Consider the following 15356-nt stretch of genomic DNA (forward strand, 5'->3'; position numbering starts at 1 on the left):
TTTTGAAAGGGTTGATGTTGAAGTCATATAACTCCACCCAAACCGATGCTGTCACAGTCTTTGGGTGGCAAAGTTACTCTTGTATGAGATCCTAATAGAGTGACAAGTGACATATCTTGCTCTTGCCACTTCTAATTCTGCCTAATTAGTTTATGTTAATTGTAGCATTTGCTGCCATTAAATATACTGCACCTTGAGGGGAGGCAATGGCCTCGTATTATCCAAAAACTCGGGTAATGTTCTCGAGACCTGGATATGAATCCCACAGATGGTGGAATTTGTGTTCAAGGAAAGTATTAAGGATCTGCTGATGACCATGAAACCATTGTCAATTGTTGGAAAACCCCATCTGGCTCAGTAATGGCCTTTGGTGAAGGAAATCTGCCATTTTCCCCCAGTCTGACCTACTTGTGACTCCAGACACACAGCAATGTGGTTGATTGTCAAATACCCTTTGTTAAATTAGGGATGGGCTAGCCAGCAATACCCAAATCCTGTGAATACCTTGCTGTGTAAGACAGGTGCCTCTTCTTGTTAAGAACTCTATGGTCTATCGTTTAGCACTGATCATTCAACAGGCCCTAAGACTTAACATATTGGAGCAAACTATTCCAACAACAACCCCGAGTGGTTGGTAACCAAACATTAGAACATACTGGCAGGGGTGGTATCTGAAAATAAAGATGCAGATTTGAGTTCCACTTGGCCTTGACTTTTGATGGCAAGTGACTTTCCCACTCCAAGACCTTAACCACTTTAAAAAGACATGTAGGCAGACAGCCAGCAGCTGGAATGGGAAATTTGACAGTCTGCAGTAGTCGGAGGAGCAGGATCAGTGTGAAAACAGCCCTCCAAAGAAGCTAGGAGAAAGTGAGGACTGCAGATGCTGGAGATCAGAGCTGAAAAATGTGTTGCTGGAAAAGCGCAGCATCCAAGGAGCAGGAGAATCGACATCTCCAAAGAAGTTGAAGAAACATCAAAGAAGCGCTTCGCAGGAGGCTCCACAGCACTGATGATGTCTCCTAGCCAGGGGATGAAACGTTTGCAACAAAAACTTCCAGCTCGGCGAACAGAACCACTACAACAAGCACCCGAGCTACAAATCTTCGCACAAACTTTGAAGCTGTTCACCTCCGAGCTGGTAAGTGGTGGTGTGGGGAAGGACAGTGCAGCTTAGAAAAACATTCAGAGGCACTGGGAAGGGGCCGAAGCTAGAGAGAGAGGAAAGCTCTGTAATTGAAGGCTCCAAAAGTAAAGTTGGACACCCATGAGGGACTGGGGGACACTGTGACAAAGACCAGATATGGAAGGAAAGGAAGTGAAAAGAAAATTCTCACTTATCAGAATGAGCATCGCTATCAGTGTGAATGGGCTGCGCTGGGCACAGATGCAAGTGTCAGGGAAAGCACCAGAAAAGTTATTTAACCAGACCCTGGAAGAGATATGAGTGTGGATTTTAATTGAGGGGTAAGAAGCAAAAAAAAATAGAAGAATTGGAGTATGAACATAACAGAAGAAGGAACTTTGAACAGGTTTAAAACTGTTAGAAGATTGAGAGACTTGGGACTTAAACCAAGTCTCCCAAGGAAGAATTATTAAGGCCCTAACAGAATACCTTTATTAATTGTGCATTAAACTGTCGATTCTATGTTCCTCCATAATCTGGTCAGCATTCTACTTCATCACTTTTCAAATCAGTCATGGTGTCATCTTATGAATTGTGGGATTGTCCATGAAGGATTTTCTATGGCTGTCCCTTGTTCACCACTGGACTATCATGGATACTAAACCTGCAGCCTTTTCCAGGTCCATATCACTTCGTTCTCAGCTGAAGTTCCTTAAATTATTTACAGTCCCTGACTTATTACTACCTGTTCAATTTAAAACTCCACAATGTTTTACTTGCTATAATGACTAACTTCATCCTTTAGGTATATCATGAAAGCATTATAGATTTTTGGTGCAATGATTGGTTAATGTGTGTGATTGGCCATGATCTAATTGAATGACAGAATAAGCTTGAATAACTTCTGTTCCAATAAGAAAAAGGGATATGTAGGACCAGAATTGAGTTGGAGTTCAATTCGACCAATAAGATTCAGATCTTGTTTCCTGACTTATTTTCCCATTCAACTTGTCAACATCCCTGGCAGTGTCAACATGTATTACCCATCCCTAATTCCCCTTGGGAATGTGGTGGTGAGCTGCCTTCTGGGACACAGCAGACCAGAGCTTTATTCTGTAGCAATTTGAAACAATTGAATGGTTCAGCTGTTTCAGAGGGTGGTTAGGAATCAACCTGACTGATGTGGATCTAGAGAGCAGACCCAGTAAAGAATTTCCTACCTTATCCCGAAGAACATTAGAGAACCAAATGGGTTTTTTTAAAATGAAAAACAAGTACTTTCATGATCATTATTAAAGAAGTTAGTGTTTTATCCCAGAAATATTAACTTACAGAGGCTTTCAATTTCCCCAGCTGTACTGATGTGACTTGAACTTGTGTTTCAGGGGTGTGAGTGTGATCCTTTGGATTCTAAGCCAGTGTCATGACTCTTATGCTCAGATCTGTCTCACCGCTGTAAGAAACCGAGCATCGCATTTGCACAAATGGACAATTCCACGAAAGCAGGCAAGAGCCACAGAGGGGAAACAAAGATGTGACATTGCAGTGCTGTGAGACGCAGTCTCCTGAAATTGAGGCAAAATCATCAGCAATACAATGTGCATGTGATTATTGGTATTCCCTAACTCAATGGGTTGACCTGTTAATTGCATCTCCTGCAAAGTGTCCACACCATTCATTGTGCATTAGTGTATTTTATGAAAATGAACAACACAAACATATGACCATGGAACAGGAGTAGGCCGTTCAGCACTTTGAACCTTCAACATTATCATGGGTGATCTAATTGTAACCTCAAATCCACATGCTCCCCTAACAAGACTCTACAAATATAGGGAATCCAAGTATGACCTTTGCAGAGCCATTAAGACAGCCAAGGACCAATACCGATCCAAACTAGAGACCCAGGCAGACACCCAGCTACTACAGCAAGGACTGAATGACATCACAGGTTCAAAAAAGAGACAGTACAATATAGCAGATGATGACACATACCTCCCAGATTGTCTCAACTCCTTCTATGCCGGCTTTGAGCAGAATTTAGGCAGAGAGGTAACACCTATTCAGACAAATCCTGATGAACCTATCTCAACAGTCACTGCAGCAGAGGTCAGATCAGTTTTCCTTCGTGTGAATCCAAGGAAAGTGATGGGACCAGACGGAGTACCAGGCCATGCACTCAGGGCATGCGCAGATCAACTGGCAAAGATCTTCCCGGACATCTTCAACCTCTCCCTGCAGCAGGCCACTGTCCCGGCCTGTTTCAATAGGGCCAACATCATCCCTGTGCCTAAGAAGGCTCATGCAGCATGTCTCACCACCCAGTGGCCCCATCTCCAGTGGTCATGAAGTGCTTTGAAAGGCTGGTCATGGCATTAATCAACTCCAGCCTCCCCACTATTCTTGACCCACTCGAATTTGCCATGTCAGATGCCATATCACTTTCCCTTCACTCCTCTCTAGAACATCTTGACACCAAGAACAGCTACATAAGAATCCTACTCATTCATTACAGATCAGCCTTCAACAGTATTATCCCCTCAAGACTGCTTCCTAAACTTAGTGATCTCGCTCAAAGCCCCACTCTACAACTGGATCCTCTGTTTCCTGACCCACAAGCCGTGAAGATTGGGGACAATACTTCATCATCACTAACAGTCAACACTGGACCCCCCCAGGGGTGCGTAATCAGCCCCCGTACTGTACTCACTGTATACCCTTGACTGTGTCGTCAAAAACCAGACTGATGCCATTTACAAGTTTGCTGATGAGACCACCATAGTCGGTCGAATCTCAGATGGCAACGAAACAGACTACAGATGGGAGGTGGAAGACCTGGAAAAATGACGCACTGAGAACAACCTATCTTTCAATGCCAGCAAAACTAAGGAACTCATTAATGACTTTTGGTGGAACGTTCATGTCCCTCTACACATTAACAGCACGGAGGTGGAACAAGTGGAGAGTGTCAAGCTCCTGGGAGTGATCATCCACAACAAGCTTTCTTGGACTCTTCATGTGGACGCATTGGTTACAAAGGCCCAACAACATTTCTTCCTCAGGCAGCTGAGGAAAGTTGGCATGATGGTGAATACCCTTTGCCAACTTTTATGAGTCAAACAGTCAGGGCAGGCAGGGACAAGGTAGGATTAATAAATTAAACTGCATTTATTTCAATACAAGGGGCCTAACAGGGAAAGCAGATGAACTCAGGGCATGGTTAGGAACATGGGACTGGGATATCATAGCAATTACAGAAAAATAGCTCAGGAATGGACAAGACTGGCAGCTTAATGTTCCAGGATACAAATGCTACAGAAATGATAGAAAGGGAGGCAAGAGAGGAGGAGGAGTGGTGTTTTTGATAAGGGATAGCCTTACAGCTGTGCTGAGGGAGGATATTCCCGGAAATACATCCAGGGAAGTTATTTGGGTGGAACTGAGAAATAAGAAAGGGTTGATCACATTATTGGTATTGTATTATAGACCCCCCCCAGTAGTCAGAGGGAAATTAATTATCAAACTTGTAAGGAGATCTCAGCTATCTGTAAGAATAATAGGGTAGTTATGGTCGGAGATTTTAACTTTCCAAACATCGACTGGGACTGCCATAGTGTGAAAGGAGAGGAATTTCTTAAGTGTGTACAAGACAATTTTCTCATTCAGTATGTGGATGTATCTACTAGAAAACTTGACCACCTCTTGGGAAGTAAGGCAGGGCAGGTGACTGAGGTGTTAGTGGGGGAGCACTTTGGGACCAGAGACCATAATTCTATTCGTTTTAAAATAGTGATGGAAAAGGATAGACCAGATCTAAAAGTTGAAGTTCTAAATTGGAGAAAGGCTTGAAATGGTTAAAGGTGGATAAATCCCCAGGACCTGATCAGGTGTACCCGAGAACTCTGTGGAAGCTAGAGAAGTGATTGCTGGTCCTCTTGCTAAGATATTTGTATCATCAATAGTCACAGGTGAGGTGCTGGAAGACTGGAGGTTGGCAAATGTGGTGCCACTGTTTAAGGGTGGTAAAGACAAGCCAGGGAACTATAGACCGGTGAGCCTGACCTTAGTGGTGGGCAAGTTGTTGGAGGGAATCCTGAGGGACAAGATGTACATGTATTTGGAAAGGCAAGGACTGATTCGGGATAGTCAACACGGCTTTGTGCATGGGAAATCATGTCTCACAAACTTGATTGAGTTTTTTGAAGAAGTAACAAAGAAGATTGATGAGGGCAGAGCAGTAGATGTGATCTATGTGGACTTCAGTAATGTGTTCGACAAGGTTCCCCATGGGAGACTGATTAGCAAGGTTAGATCTCATGGAATACAGGGAGAACGAGTCATTTGGATACAGAACTGGCTCAGAGGTAGAAGACAGAGAGTGGTGGTGGAGGGTTGTTTTTCAGACTGGAGGCCTGTGACCAATGGAGTGCCACAAGGATCAGTGCTGGGCCCTCTACTTTTTGTCATTTACATAAATGATTTGGATGCGAGCATAAGAGGTACAGTTAGTAAGTTTGCAGATGACACCAAAAATCAGAGGTGTAGTGGACAGTGAAGAGGGTTACCTCAGATTACAACAGGATCTGTACCAGATGGGCTAATGGGCTGAGAAGTGGCAGATGGAGTTTAATTCAGATAAATGCGAGCTGCAACATTTTGGGAAAGCAAATCTTAGCAGGACTTATACACTTAATGGTCAGGTCCTAGGGAGTGTTGCTGAACAAAGAGACCTTGGAGTGCAGGTTCATAGTTCCTTGAAAGTGGAGTTGCAGGTAGATAGGATAGTGAAGAAGGCGTTTGGTATGCTTTCCTTTATTGGTCAGAGTATTGAGTACAGGAGTTGGGAGGTCATGTTGCAGCTGTACATGACATTGGTTAGGCCACTGTTGGAATATTGTGTGCAATTCTGGTCTCTTTCCTATCAGAAAAATGTTGTGAAACCTGAAAGGGTTCAGAAAAGATTTACAAGGATGTTGCCAGGGTTGGAGGATTTGAGCTATAAGGAGAGGCTGAATAGGCTAGGGCTGTTTTCCCTGGAGCATCGGAGGCTGAGGGGTGACTTTATAGAGGTTTACAAAGTCATGAGGGGCATGGATAGGGTAAATAGACAAAGTCTTTTTCCCTGGGATCAGGGAGTCCAGAACTAAAGGCGATAGGTTTAGGGTGAGAGAGGAAAGATATAAAAGAGACCTAAGGGCAATGTTTCCACGCAGAGGGTGGTACATGTATGGAATGAGCTGCCAGAGGAAGTGGTGGAGGCTGGTACAATTGCAACATTTAAGAGGCATTTGGATGGGTATATGAATAGGAAGGGTTTGGAGGGATATGGACTGGGTGCTGGCAGGTGGCACTAGATTGGGTTGGGGGATCTGGTCAGCATGGACGGGTTGGACCGAAGGGTCTGTTTCCATACTGTGTACATCTCGATGACTCTATGAGGTGTGCCATTGTCTGGATGTATCACTACCTGGTCTGTCAACCGTACCATTCAAGATTGGAGACAGTTACAGAGAGTGATGGACTCGGCCCGGACAATCCCAAAAGCCAACCTTCCACCATCTCCCAGGCCCACTGTCAAGGAGAGGTCACCAGCATTCTCAAAGATCCATCCCACCCTGACTGTGTTTTTCTACAACCTCTACCATCAGGGAGAAGGTGCAGAAGCCTGAACACACGCACCAGCCAGTTTTGTAACAGTTTCTACCCTACTGTTGTTAGAATAGTGAATGGACTCTCAAACTGTTAACATTCACCTGTACCTGTGTTGTTGTTCTTGCCCCTGTTTACCTACTATTTACTATCGATGCTACTTAACTCTGTGGCCTGTCTGTATTGTTCGCAAGACAAAGCTTTTCACTGTGCCTCGGCAAACGTGACAATAAACTCAATTCAATTCAATTCAATACCTAATTCTACTTTGAAAATGCTCAAAGTCTCTGCTTCCATCATGCTTCAGGAAGAGAGTTCAGTACCCTTAGAAAAGAAAAAAGTTCACTTCATCTCTGTTTTAAAGGGATGACTCCTGATTTTTAAACGGTGCCCCCTAGCTTAGTTTGCCTCACAAGAGGGAACATCCTCAAAACATCCACCTGGTCAGAATCTTATATACTTCAAGCAGCTGCATTTTCATGTTCTGAAGGCAAAAGGACTGACCCACACAATGAGAAACTACTTCAAGCTGCTGCTTCCTCAGGAACCTTGTTAAAGGCCTTTCTTAAGCTGGGAATTTAAACTCTAGATTCCAGTTAAAAATCAACTACAAACAAAATTAGATTTCTCCAAAATAAAATGTTTGACTTTCTCACCCAAAACAGCACGCGCTGGGTCATCTTGTGTGACAGTCCATCATCATGGTGAGTGTGCCAGCGCTACAGCAAGAAGCCATTTCTGTCATGTAGCATTTAGACTGCCTCACACAATTCCTTCATTACTGCTGCCATTCTTATTAATTCTTATAGCTACATTGAGTGGTATAATTGCTTTTTATTGATTGGTAAATCTGTACCAGGTTACCTCAGATCTCCATAGCGAGTGCAATTGTCCTTCACTTTCTGAAGCTTTCATTGGTCATTGCCATTTCCCACTAAGGGACAAAGCACTGCCCCTCCACAATGCATCACATATTATTCAGTCTTGTTCCTCTCTCTACAGATCACTGTTGTTGTAAAGTACTGCTTTCAATTTGGATTCTTCCCGTGGACCAGCACCTCCTATCGAATGTATTACTTTAATCAGCCATTCTACCTTCCCAACATCATTGGCATTGAGAAAAAAGATGGCTATGTGCACTATGACCTTATCCAGTTGCTTGCTCTGTTCCTGCATAGGTCAGTCCTCAAGGTAATTGTGCAGATCTATCAAACCTCTTCATTTATTGGAGCACTCGTTTACCTATTGTTTTAAAATATTGCATTTCATACACATGTGTGGAAAGTGAGTCTCCTGGGATTTAGAATGGGGGTACAGATTCCAAGGTTAAATGTGTTGAGGAAAGAGGGGGTTTCCCTGACACTGAGCTCTGAGGAAGTTATTGGGACTTGAAACATTAACCTTTGTTTCAGTCACCATAGATGCTGCCAAACCAGTGTAACCAGCACTTGCTGTTTTTATTAGGCTGTTATTGTAGTTTATTTTCTCGTCAGCCTGTTAAGAGGTAATATTGCTCACATCTGGAGCAGGAAGGACTTGAGCCAAAGCCTCCTGACCCAGAGTTGGGAGACTACCACTGTGTCACAAGAGCTCCCTAGCCTGTTATTGTATGCTGGGCAAACGTGAGGACTGCAGATGCTGGAAATCAGAGTCTAGATTAGGAGTGGTGCTGGAAAAGCGCAGCAGGTCAGGCAGCATTCGAGGATAAGGAAAATTGACGTTTCGGGCAAAAGCCCTTCATCAGGAATCCCTGAAGGGCTTTTGCCCGGAACGTTGATTTTCCTGCTCCTTGGATGCTGCCTGACCTGCTGCGCTTTTCCAGCACCACTCTAATCTAGACTGTTATTGTATGCTGGCTGATATGAGCTGCAACATTAGGTTCGCGTGGCCCTTGGTGGGAAGTAGATTTTCAGTCACTTGAGTTTTGTCACTCTCCAGAACTCCACATGCTGACTTTCCCTTCCCTGTCTGAATCTAGAGTGCAGGCTAGCCCACAGTATAACAGTAACTTAGCCTTTAAAGACTCGTAAAATTGTTTCAGCCCCACAGTGTTACCAACAACCATTGTGTGGAATTTGGCACCATTGATACTGTTGTCGAGTTGGTCACTGGGTTCTAAGCCACACGCAAGCCTTGTTTCAGTTGGGAAGAATGTGCCGATAATCTAGTCCCACTATTCCACCAGGTGTCACAAATGCGTAATCACTCAATTAAACTAACAACATGGTCAGTTTTCCTAAACTACTCTTATGCAAGACAGAAATAATTCACTCTAGGCAGCATAGTGATTAGCATTGCTTCTCACTACACCAGGGATCTGGATTCAGTTCCATCCTCAGGTGACTGTGTGGAGTTTGCCCGTGTCTCTGTGGGTTTCCTGAGTGCTCTGGTTTCCTCCCACGGTCCAAAGACATGCAGGATAGATGGATTAGCCATGTTACATTTCCCATAGTGTCCAGGGATGTGTAGGCTTGGCGGATTAGCCACGGGAAATGCAAGGGTTACATGGTTAGGGTAGAGCGATAGATCTGGGTGGGATGCTCTTTGGAGAGTTGGTGTAGACTCAATGGGCCGAATGGCCTGCTTCCACACTGTGGGGATTCTATAATTAACAGGTAAATAACTATTGGAGAAAAACTTACTCTTTAGTAAATGGCAAAAATGCATTACTCACTAATATTATACAACTTAAACTATACCCCCTTTATAACCTCAATCATGTACACATTCATTCACAGGTATTAGAGCAGAAAAATATAGACAGGGAAAAATAAATTCTGTAGATTGAAGTCCAGACCACAAGGGGAGAAGGAGTTAATTCTCACTGCCCTTTTGGTTTTTAGCTTTGATGACTCCCTTTTCTCTGAGATAAAAGCCAACAATCCAATTGCCTTCCCTATCACCTGCTGAACTCAGCTGCTAACTTTCCACGATGCCAACTACCCAACCCATAACATTCACTTCACCTCCTATTGGCTGCTGAAATTGTTTTGATCTATTTAAACAAGTTTTTTTTGAAAAAGAATTCAAAACTGCAGTCCAATTCAGGTTTGAACATTTTTCTTATTGAGTTGCAATGTTGCTTTGTCAAGTCATCTTTCTTTAGTGGATTATTTCAACCTCGAATTAACCTGCCCCCTCAAACTTAAGGATTGTTAGGTTTTGTGATAAATTTTCAGTTAGTTCATTGAGTTTGTTAAGAAATTTGTTAATTATATGTGACGCAATATGGAGTATACAACCCATGATGATTGACATGATTTGGAGATGCTGGTGTGTTGGACGGGGGTGTGCAAATTTGAAAATCACGTACCACCAGGTTATAGTCCAACAGGTTTAATTGGAAGCACTAGTTTTCAGAGCGCCACTCCTTCATCAGGTGGTTGTGGAGTATACAATTGTTTGAATACACAATCGTTGTATAACCTGGTGTTGTGTGATTTTTAACCAAGATGATTGAGGATGGCTCGTTGATGCCAGAGGATGAACAGACAGTTGGCATGGAGTGTGTCAATTTCATTAAAGTTGTAAAGGCAGCTTCCTGCTCTCTAGCCAAAATGTTACAAAACCCTTCCCTGAAACTTCCTCAATCTCATCTGGACCATCTTCCACCTAAAGAAGATCACTTCCTGAAGAGGACTGGGGTGCCTGATGAAGACTGCCCTTTGACTATGACCACTTGGTGATGCTAGCAATGTACACTGTGTCTGTCACTTGTCCGAATCCTTTTCGCCAATAAACATTTAGCCATGCTAGTGATCAAATTACTCATTACATCAGGATAACCATTCCCCAGTCTCCCATCTTCATCTCAGAATCTCTACAGGCCATTAGCAAGTCCACACCAAGCCTCTGAAGAGCAAAGAACCCAGACCCACCTAACTACCCTTTCCCTATAGCCCTACATTTTCTATGGCTAACGCACCTAACCTATACATTTGGGATGGCACGGTGGCTCAGTGGTTACCACTGCTGCCTCACAGTGCTAGCGACCGAGATTCAATTCCAGCCTTGGGCGACTGACTGTGTGGAGTTTGCACATTCTCCCTGTGTCTGTGTGGGTTTCCTCCGGGTGCTCCAGTTTCCTCCCACAGTCCAAAGATGTGCAGGTTTAGGTGAATTGGCCTATAGTGTTCAGTGCATTAAACAGAGGAAAATGGGTCTTGGTGGGTTACTCTTTGGAGGGTCGCTGTGGACTTGTCGGGCCGAAGGACCTGTTTCCACACTGTAGGGAATCTAATCTAATCTCTGAACACCATGGGCAATTTAGCATGGCCAATCTACTTAACCTGAACATGGAGAGACTGTGGAAGGAAACCAGAGCACCTGGAGGAAACCCATGCAGACATGGGAAGAATGTGCAAACTCCACACTGACAGGCACCCGAGGGTGGAATCAAACGCGAGTCTGTTGTGCTGTGAGGCAGTAGTGCTAACCACTGAGCCACCTTGCTCACCTAAGTTATTATCTCAGAGTTAGTTTTCATTCTTTTTATGAACAAACTGTTATTTTTTGAAACATTGCATTGATAATGGGATGCAGATAGTTCCTCAATGATTAGTCAATGGAATGTAGAAGGTTGTGAGGCTTATGAAGTCTTTGATTTGTCGTTGTTATTAGAAATTGTGACAGGTTACCCGAGAATTACTGCAGTGCAAGAAATGTTAGAGAAATCATCAGTTTCGAAGAAACCCCAATTTCTAAAAGGCCCACAGCCAACTGTAACAGCCCAAGCTTGTTTGGTCCATTCTTTTCCTTTTACCACAAGCTATTCCAAAGTTACAAGTCAGTTCAAGCTCACAATTCAAAATGCATAAACGATTAACAAATATACACAGTGGGAAATCAGTGAGGGTTCTAACATGCCTCCACTCTCCGCAAAACTGCCATTTTTAAAGAGGAGGTCGGTAACTCTTCGATGACGAACAAAACACTAAACTCACAACCATTCGTTTCTTCTCCCATCAGATTCTGAGGCGTGGGTGGGGAAGGAGGAAGGGTCACTGAGAGAAGGTGGGCAGGCTGCCATTGGCCAGGATGTGGAGCCTTTGGCAGGCTGGCATTTAGCCATGGTTAGAAAGGCCTTTGGCTTGATAGGGGCATACTGTCTGCCGGGTTCTGGATAGGGGAGTTCTGTCTGCTGGGTTCTGGATAGGGGAGTTCTGTCTGCCACGTTCTGGGTAGGGGAGTTCTGTCTGCCGGGTTCTGGATAGGGGAGTTCTGTCTGCCACATTCTGGATAGGAGAGTTCTGTCTGCCACATTCTGGATAGGGGAGTTCTGTCTGCCAGGTTCTGGATAGGGGAGTTCTGTCTGCTGGGTTCTAGATAGGGGAGTTCTGTCTGCCAGGTTCTGGATAGGGGAGTTCTGTCTGCTGGGTTCTAGATAGGGGAGTTCTGTCTGCCAGGTTCTGGATAGGGGAGTTCTGTCTGCTGGGTTCTAGATAGGGGAGTTCTGTCTGCCAGGTTCTGGATAGGGGAGTTCTGTCTGCCAGGTTCTGGATAGGGGAGTTCTGTCTGCTGGGTTCTGGATAGGGGAGTTCTGTCTGCCACGTTCTGGATAGGAGAGTTCTGTCTGCCACGTTCTGGATAGGGGAGTTCTGTCTGCCGGGTTCTAGATAGGGGAGCTCTGCCTGCCAGGTTCTGGATAGGGGAGTTCTGTCTGCCGGGTTCTGGATAGGGGAGTTCTGTCTGCCACGTCCTGGATAGGAGAGTTCTGTCTGCCGGGTTCTAGATAGGGGAGTTTTGTCTGCCACGTTCTAGATAGGGGAGTTCTGTCTGCCACGTTCTAGATAGGGGAGTTCTGTCTGCCACGTTCTGGATAAGGGAGTTCTGTCTGCCACGTTCTGGATAGGGGAGTTCTGTCTGCTGGGTTCTGGATAGGGCCATCAGCCAGGGAGAGGAGGGTGGGAGGGGAAAGCTTTGGTGGAAGGTTATAGGAGGGCATCGAAAGCTTTGGGGGAAACAGTCATGTGGAGTGCAGTGGTTCACCACCACCTTTCTCATGGCAATTCGGAATGGGCAATAATTGCTGATCTGGTCAGTGACACCCATATCCCGTAAGTGAAGTTTAAAAGTGAGGCTTTTAGTGGGCTCTGGTGGAGAAGGAGGCTGCAAGATGTATGTGAGCCATGAAAGAGTTTGCAAAGAGAAAAAACAGGAAGTGCAGGGGTATGGAGCGACTGAGTGGACAGCAGCTCTTCCTATAGTTCATGGGAGATCAGTCGATGAGAGCCCAGAGTGAGGTGGGGGACAATCAGCAGGCTTGAAACAAGGACAGCCATCGTTTTAGGGTAAGGGGCAGGAAATCCCGAGGGGATTTGGGAAAACTCATATTCACTCAGCGGGGGTGGGAATCTGGAGCGCATTGCCTGGGTGCTTAGTGGAGATCAGAAACTTTCCAACCTTTAAAAGCTATTCGGATGAGCATTTGAAGTATGCTAACATTCCGGGATATGGGGCAAATGCAGGAAATTAGGATTCATGTGTCTTTAGTGGTAGTTATGTCAGTGCAGTGTCTTTCAGCCAAAGAGCGTTTTCTGCGCTGTATGAATCAATGAAACAGTTTCAAACCTGTTAATGAAGGAATACTCAGCTCACCAGTGGAGAATTTCAAATTACTGTGGTAATTCCCTCCTTGCAGATTCATGTGGAGTGTCTAGTTTAGAGCTGCATATGTTCAGGAGCTATTACATTTGGTAAAAATGAAATGGATAGAAATTATATTAAAAACATAGTGACTATGAATTGTTAAGTATAAATCTGGGATTTGGATCTGAGATGCCATAAATAGGGTTGGACCTTAAATGATCCAGCTTTGCTTATGTGTACTGTAATCATATAGCTGTGACCTCACCAGGCTGCAAAAGGTGTACAGGCTGATGGCTTCTTGTGTGTAGAAGTGTATCTGCATTTCAGTTATTTTGAGAAAAAATTCTTATCCCTGTTATCGCATACCAATTTAAATACTGTGGTGTCTAAAACATTCATGTATAGCCTTTGTGTTCTGGCTGGAAGTTTAATGGAGAGTTGATAATTAATTGTGATATTGATGAATAATGCTAATTCCATTTGCATACGAGTCCAGATAGCCCACTGGTTGTCATGACCCTAATAGGAAGAGTGTGTTGGAAATTAAATCTCACTATACCACACGTCATCACAAACCATCCCTCTCATTAAATTGGCAATGCCTGATGGTGACCACTGTCTAACATTCACACCAGGTTTATTCAATAGTTACTAGCGGTGTTCCGCAAGGATCTGTTTTGGGACCATTGCTGTTTGTCATTTTTATAAATGACCTGGAGAAGGGGCTAGAAGGTTGGGTGAGCAAGTTTGCAGATGATACGAAAGTCAGTGGAGTTGTTGACAGTGAGGAAGGATGTGGCAGGTTACAGCGGGACATAGATAAGCTGCAGAGCTGGGCAAATGGAGATCAATGTAGGTAAGTGTGAAGTGATTCACTTTGGTAAGAGTAACAAGAAGATGGGGTACTGGGCTAATGGTCGGATACTTGGTAGTGTGGATGAGCAGAGGGATCTTGGTGTCCATGTACACAGATCTCTGAAAGTTGCCACCCAGGTAAATAGTGCTGTGAAGAAGGCATATGGCGTACTGGCTTTTATTGGTAGAGGAATTGAGTTCCGGAGTCCTGAGGTCATGTTGCAGTTGTATAAGACTCTGGTGCGGCCGCATCTGGAGTATTGTGTGCAGTTTTGGTCGCCATACTATAGGAAGGATGTGGAGGCACTGGAACGGGTGCGGAGGAGGTTTACCAGGATGTTGCCTGGTATGGTAGAAGGATCGTATGAGGAAAGGCTGAGGCACTTGGGGCTGTTTTCATTGGAGCAAAGAAGGTTTAGGGGTGACTTGATAGAGGTGTACAAGATGATTAGGGGTTTAGATAGGGTTGATCATGAGAACCTTTTTCCACATATGGAGTCAGCTATTACTAGGGGGCATAGCTTTAAATTAAGGGGTGGTAGGTATAGGACTGATGTGAGTTCATGGAATGCCCTGCCAGTAGCAGTGGTGGACTCTCCCCCTTTATGGGCATTTAAACAGGCATTGGATAGGCATATGGAGGATAGTGGGCTAGTGTAGGTTAGGTGGGCTTGGGTCGGCGCAACATCGAGGGCCAAAGGGCCTGTACTGCGCTGTATTTTTCTATGTTCTATGTTCTAATAAAAAGAAAACAAAAATGTATTTATTGTAACAAGCTCATCCTTTAACAGGTGGCTAAAACAGATTGTTAATTATCAAAATGCAACATCAAACTACCTCATCTTTAAATCCAAACACTCACCCATTCATTCATGAATTGGATAAACACAGTGAGTTTGCAGGAGTATTTTGGTGGGAACTATGGGTAAAAAAGAACAAAGTCTGTGGATTTAGAGTCCAAACTACAGGAAGAAATGGGATGACTCTCCCACAGTTCTTTTTTTTTGGTTTTTGATAACAGTATCATGTTGTTGTCAGCTGTGACAATCCTTAACTTGGTGGCCAGTCAGTTAGTCCTGAGTCTTGCGCTTGAGTTAGGAGTCCCTTTATTTCAGAATCTTTGAGGATTATTCACTTT

The 15356-nt window shown here is 44.2% G+C and overlaps 1 protein-coding gene across 1 annotated transcript in view; it reads left to right on the plus strand.

The window, feature by feature from the left end:
• The window catches only part of LOC132822635 (piezo-type mechanosensitive ion channel component 2-like), a 211958-nt gene that overhangs the window by 139682 nt on the left and 56920 nt on the right, over positions 1–15356 (plus strand). The window contains exon 36 of the mRNA XM_060835882.1: positions 7778–7966. Within this exon, the coding sequence (XP_060691865.1) occupies positions 7778–7966 (189 nt within the window). The remainder of the gene's footprint in view (positions 1–7777; positions 7967–15356) is intronic.

Source organism: Hemiscyllium ocellatum, chromosome 15, assembly GCF_020745735.1.
Source record: "Hemiscyllium ocellatum isolate sHemOce1 chromosome 15, sHemOce1.pat.X.cur, whole genome shotgun sequence".
NCBI classification, from domain to species: Eukaryota; Metazoa; Chordata; class Chondrichthyes; order Orectolobiformes; family Hemiscylliidae; genus Hemiscyllium; species Hemiscyllium ocellatum.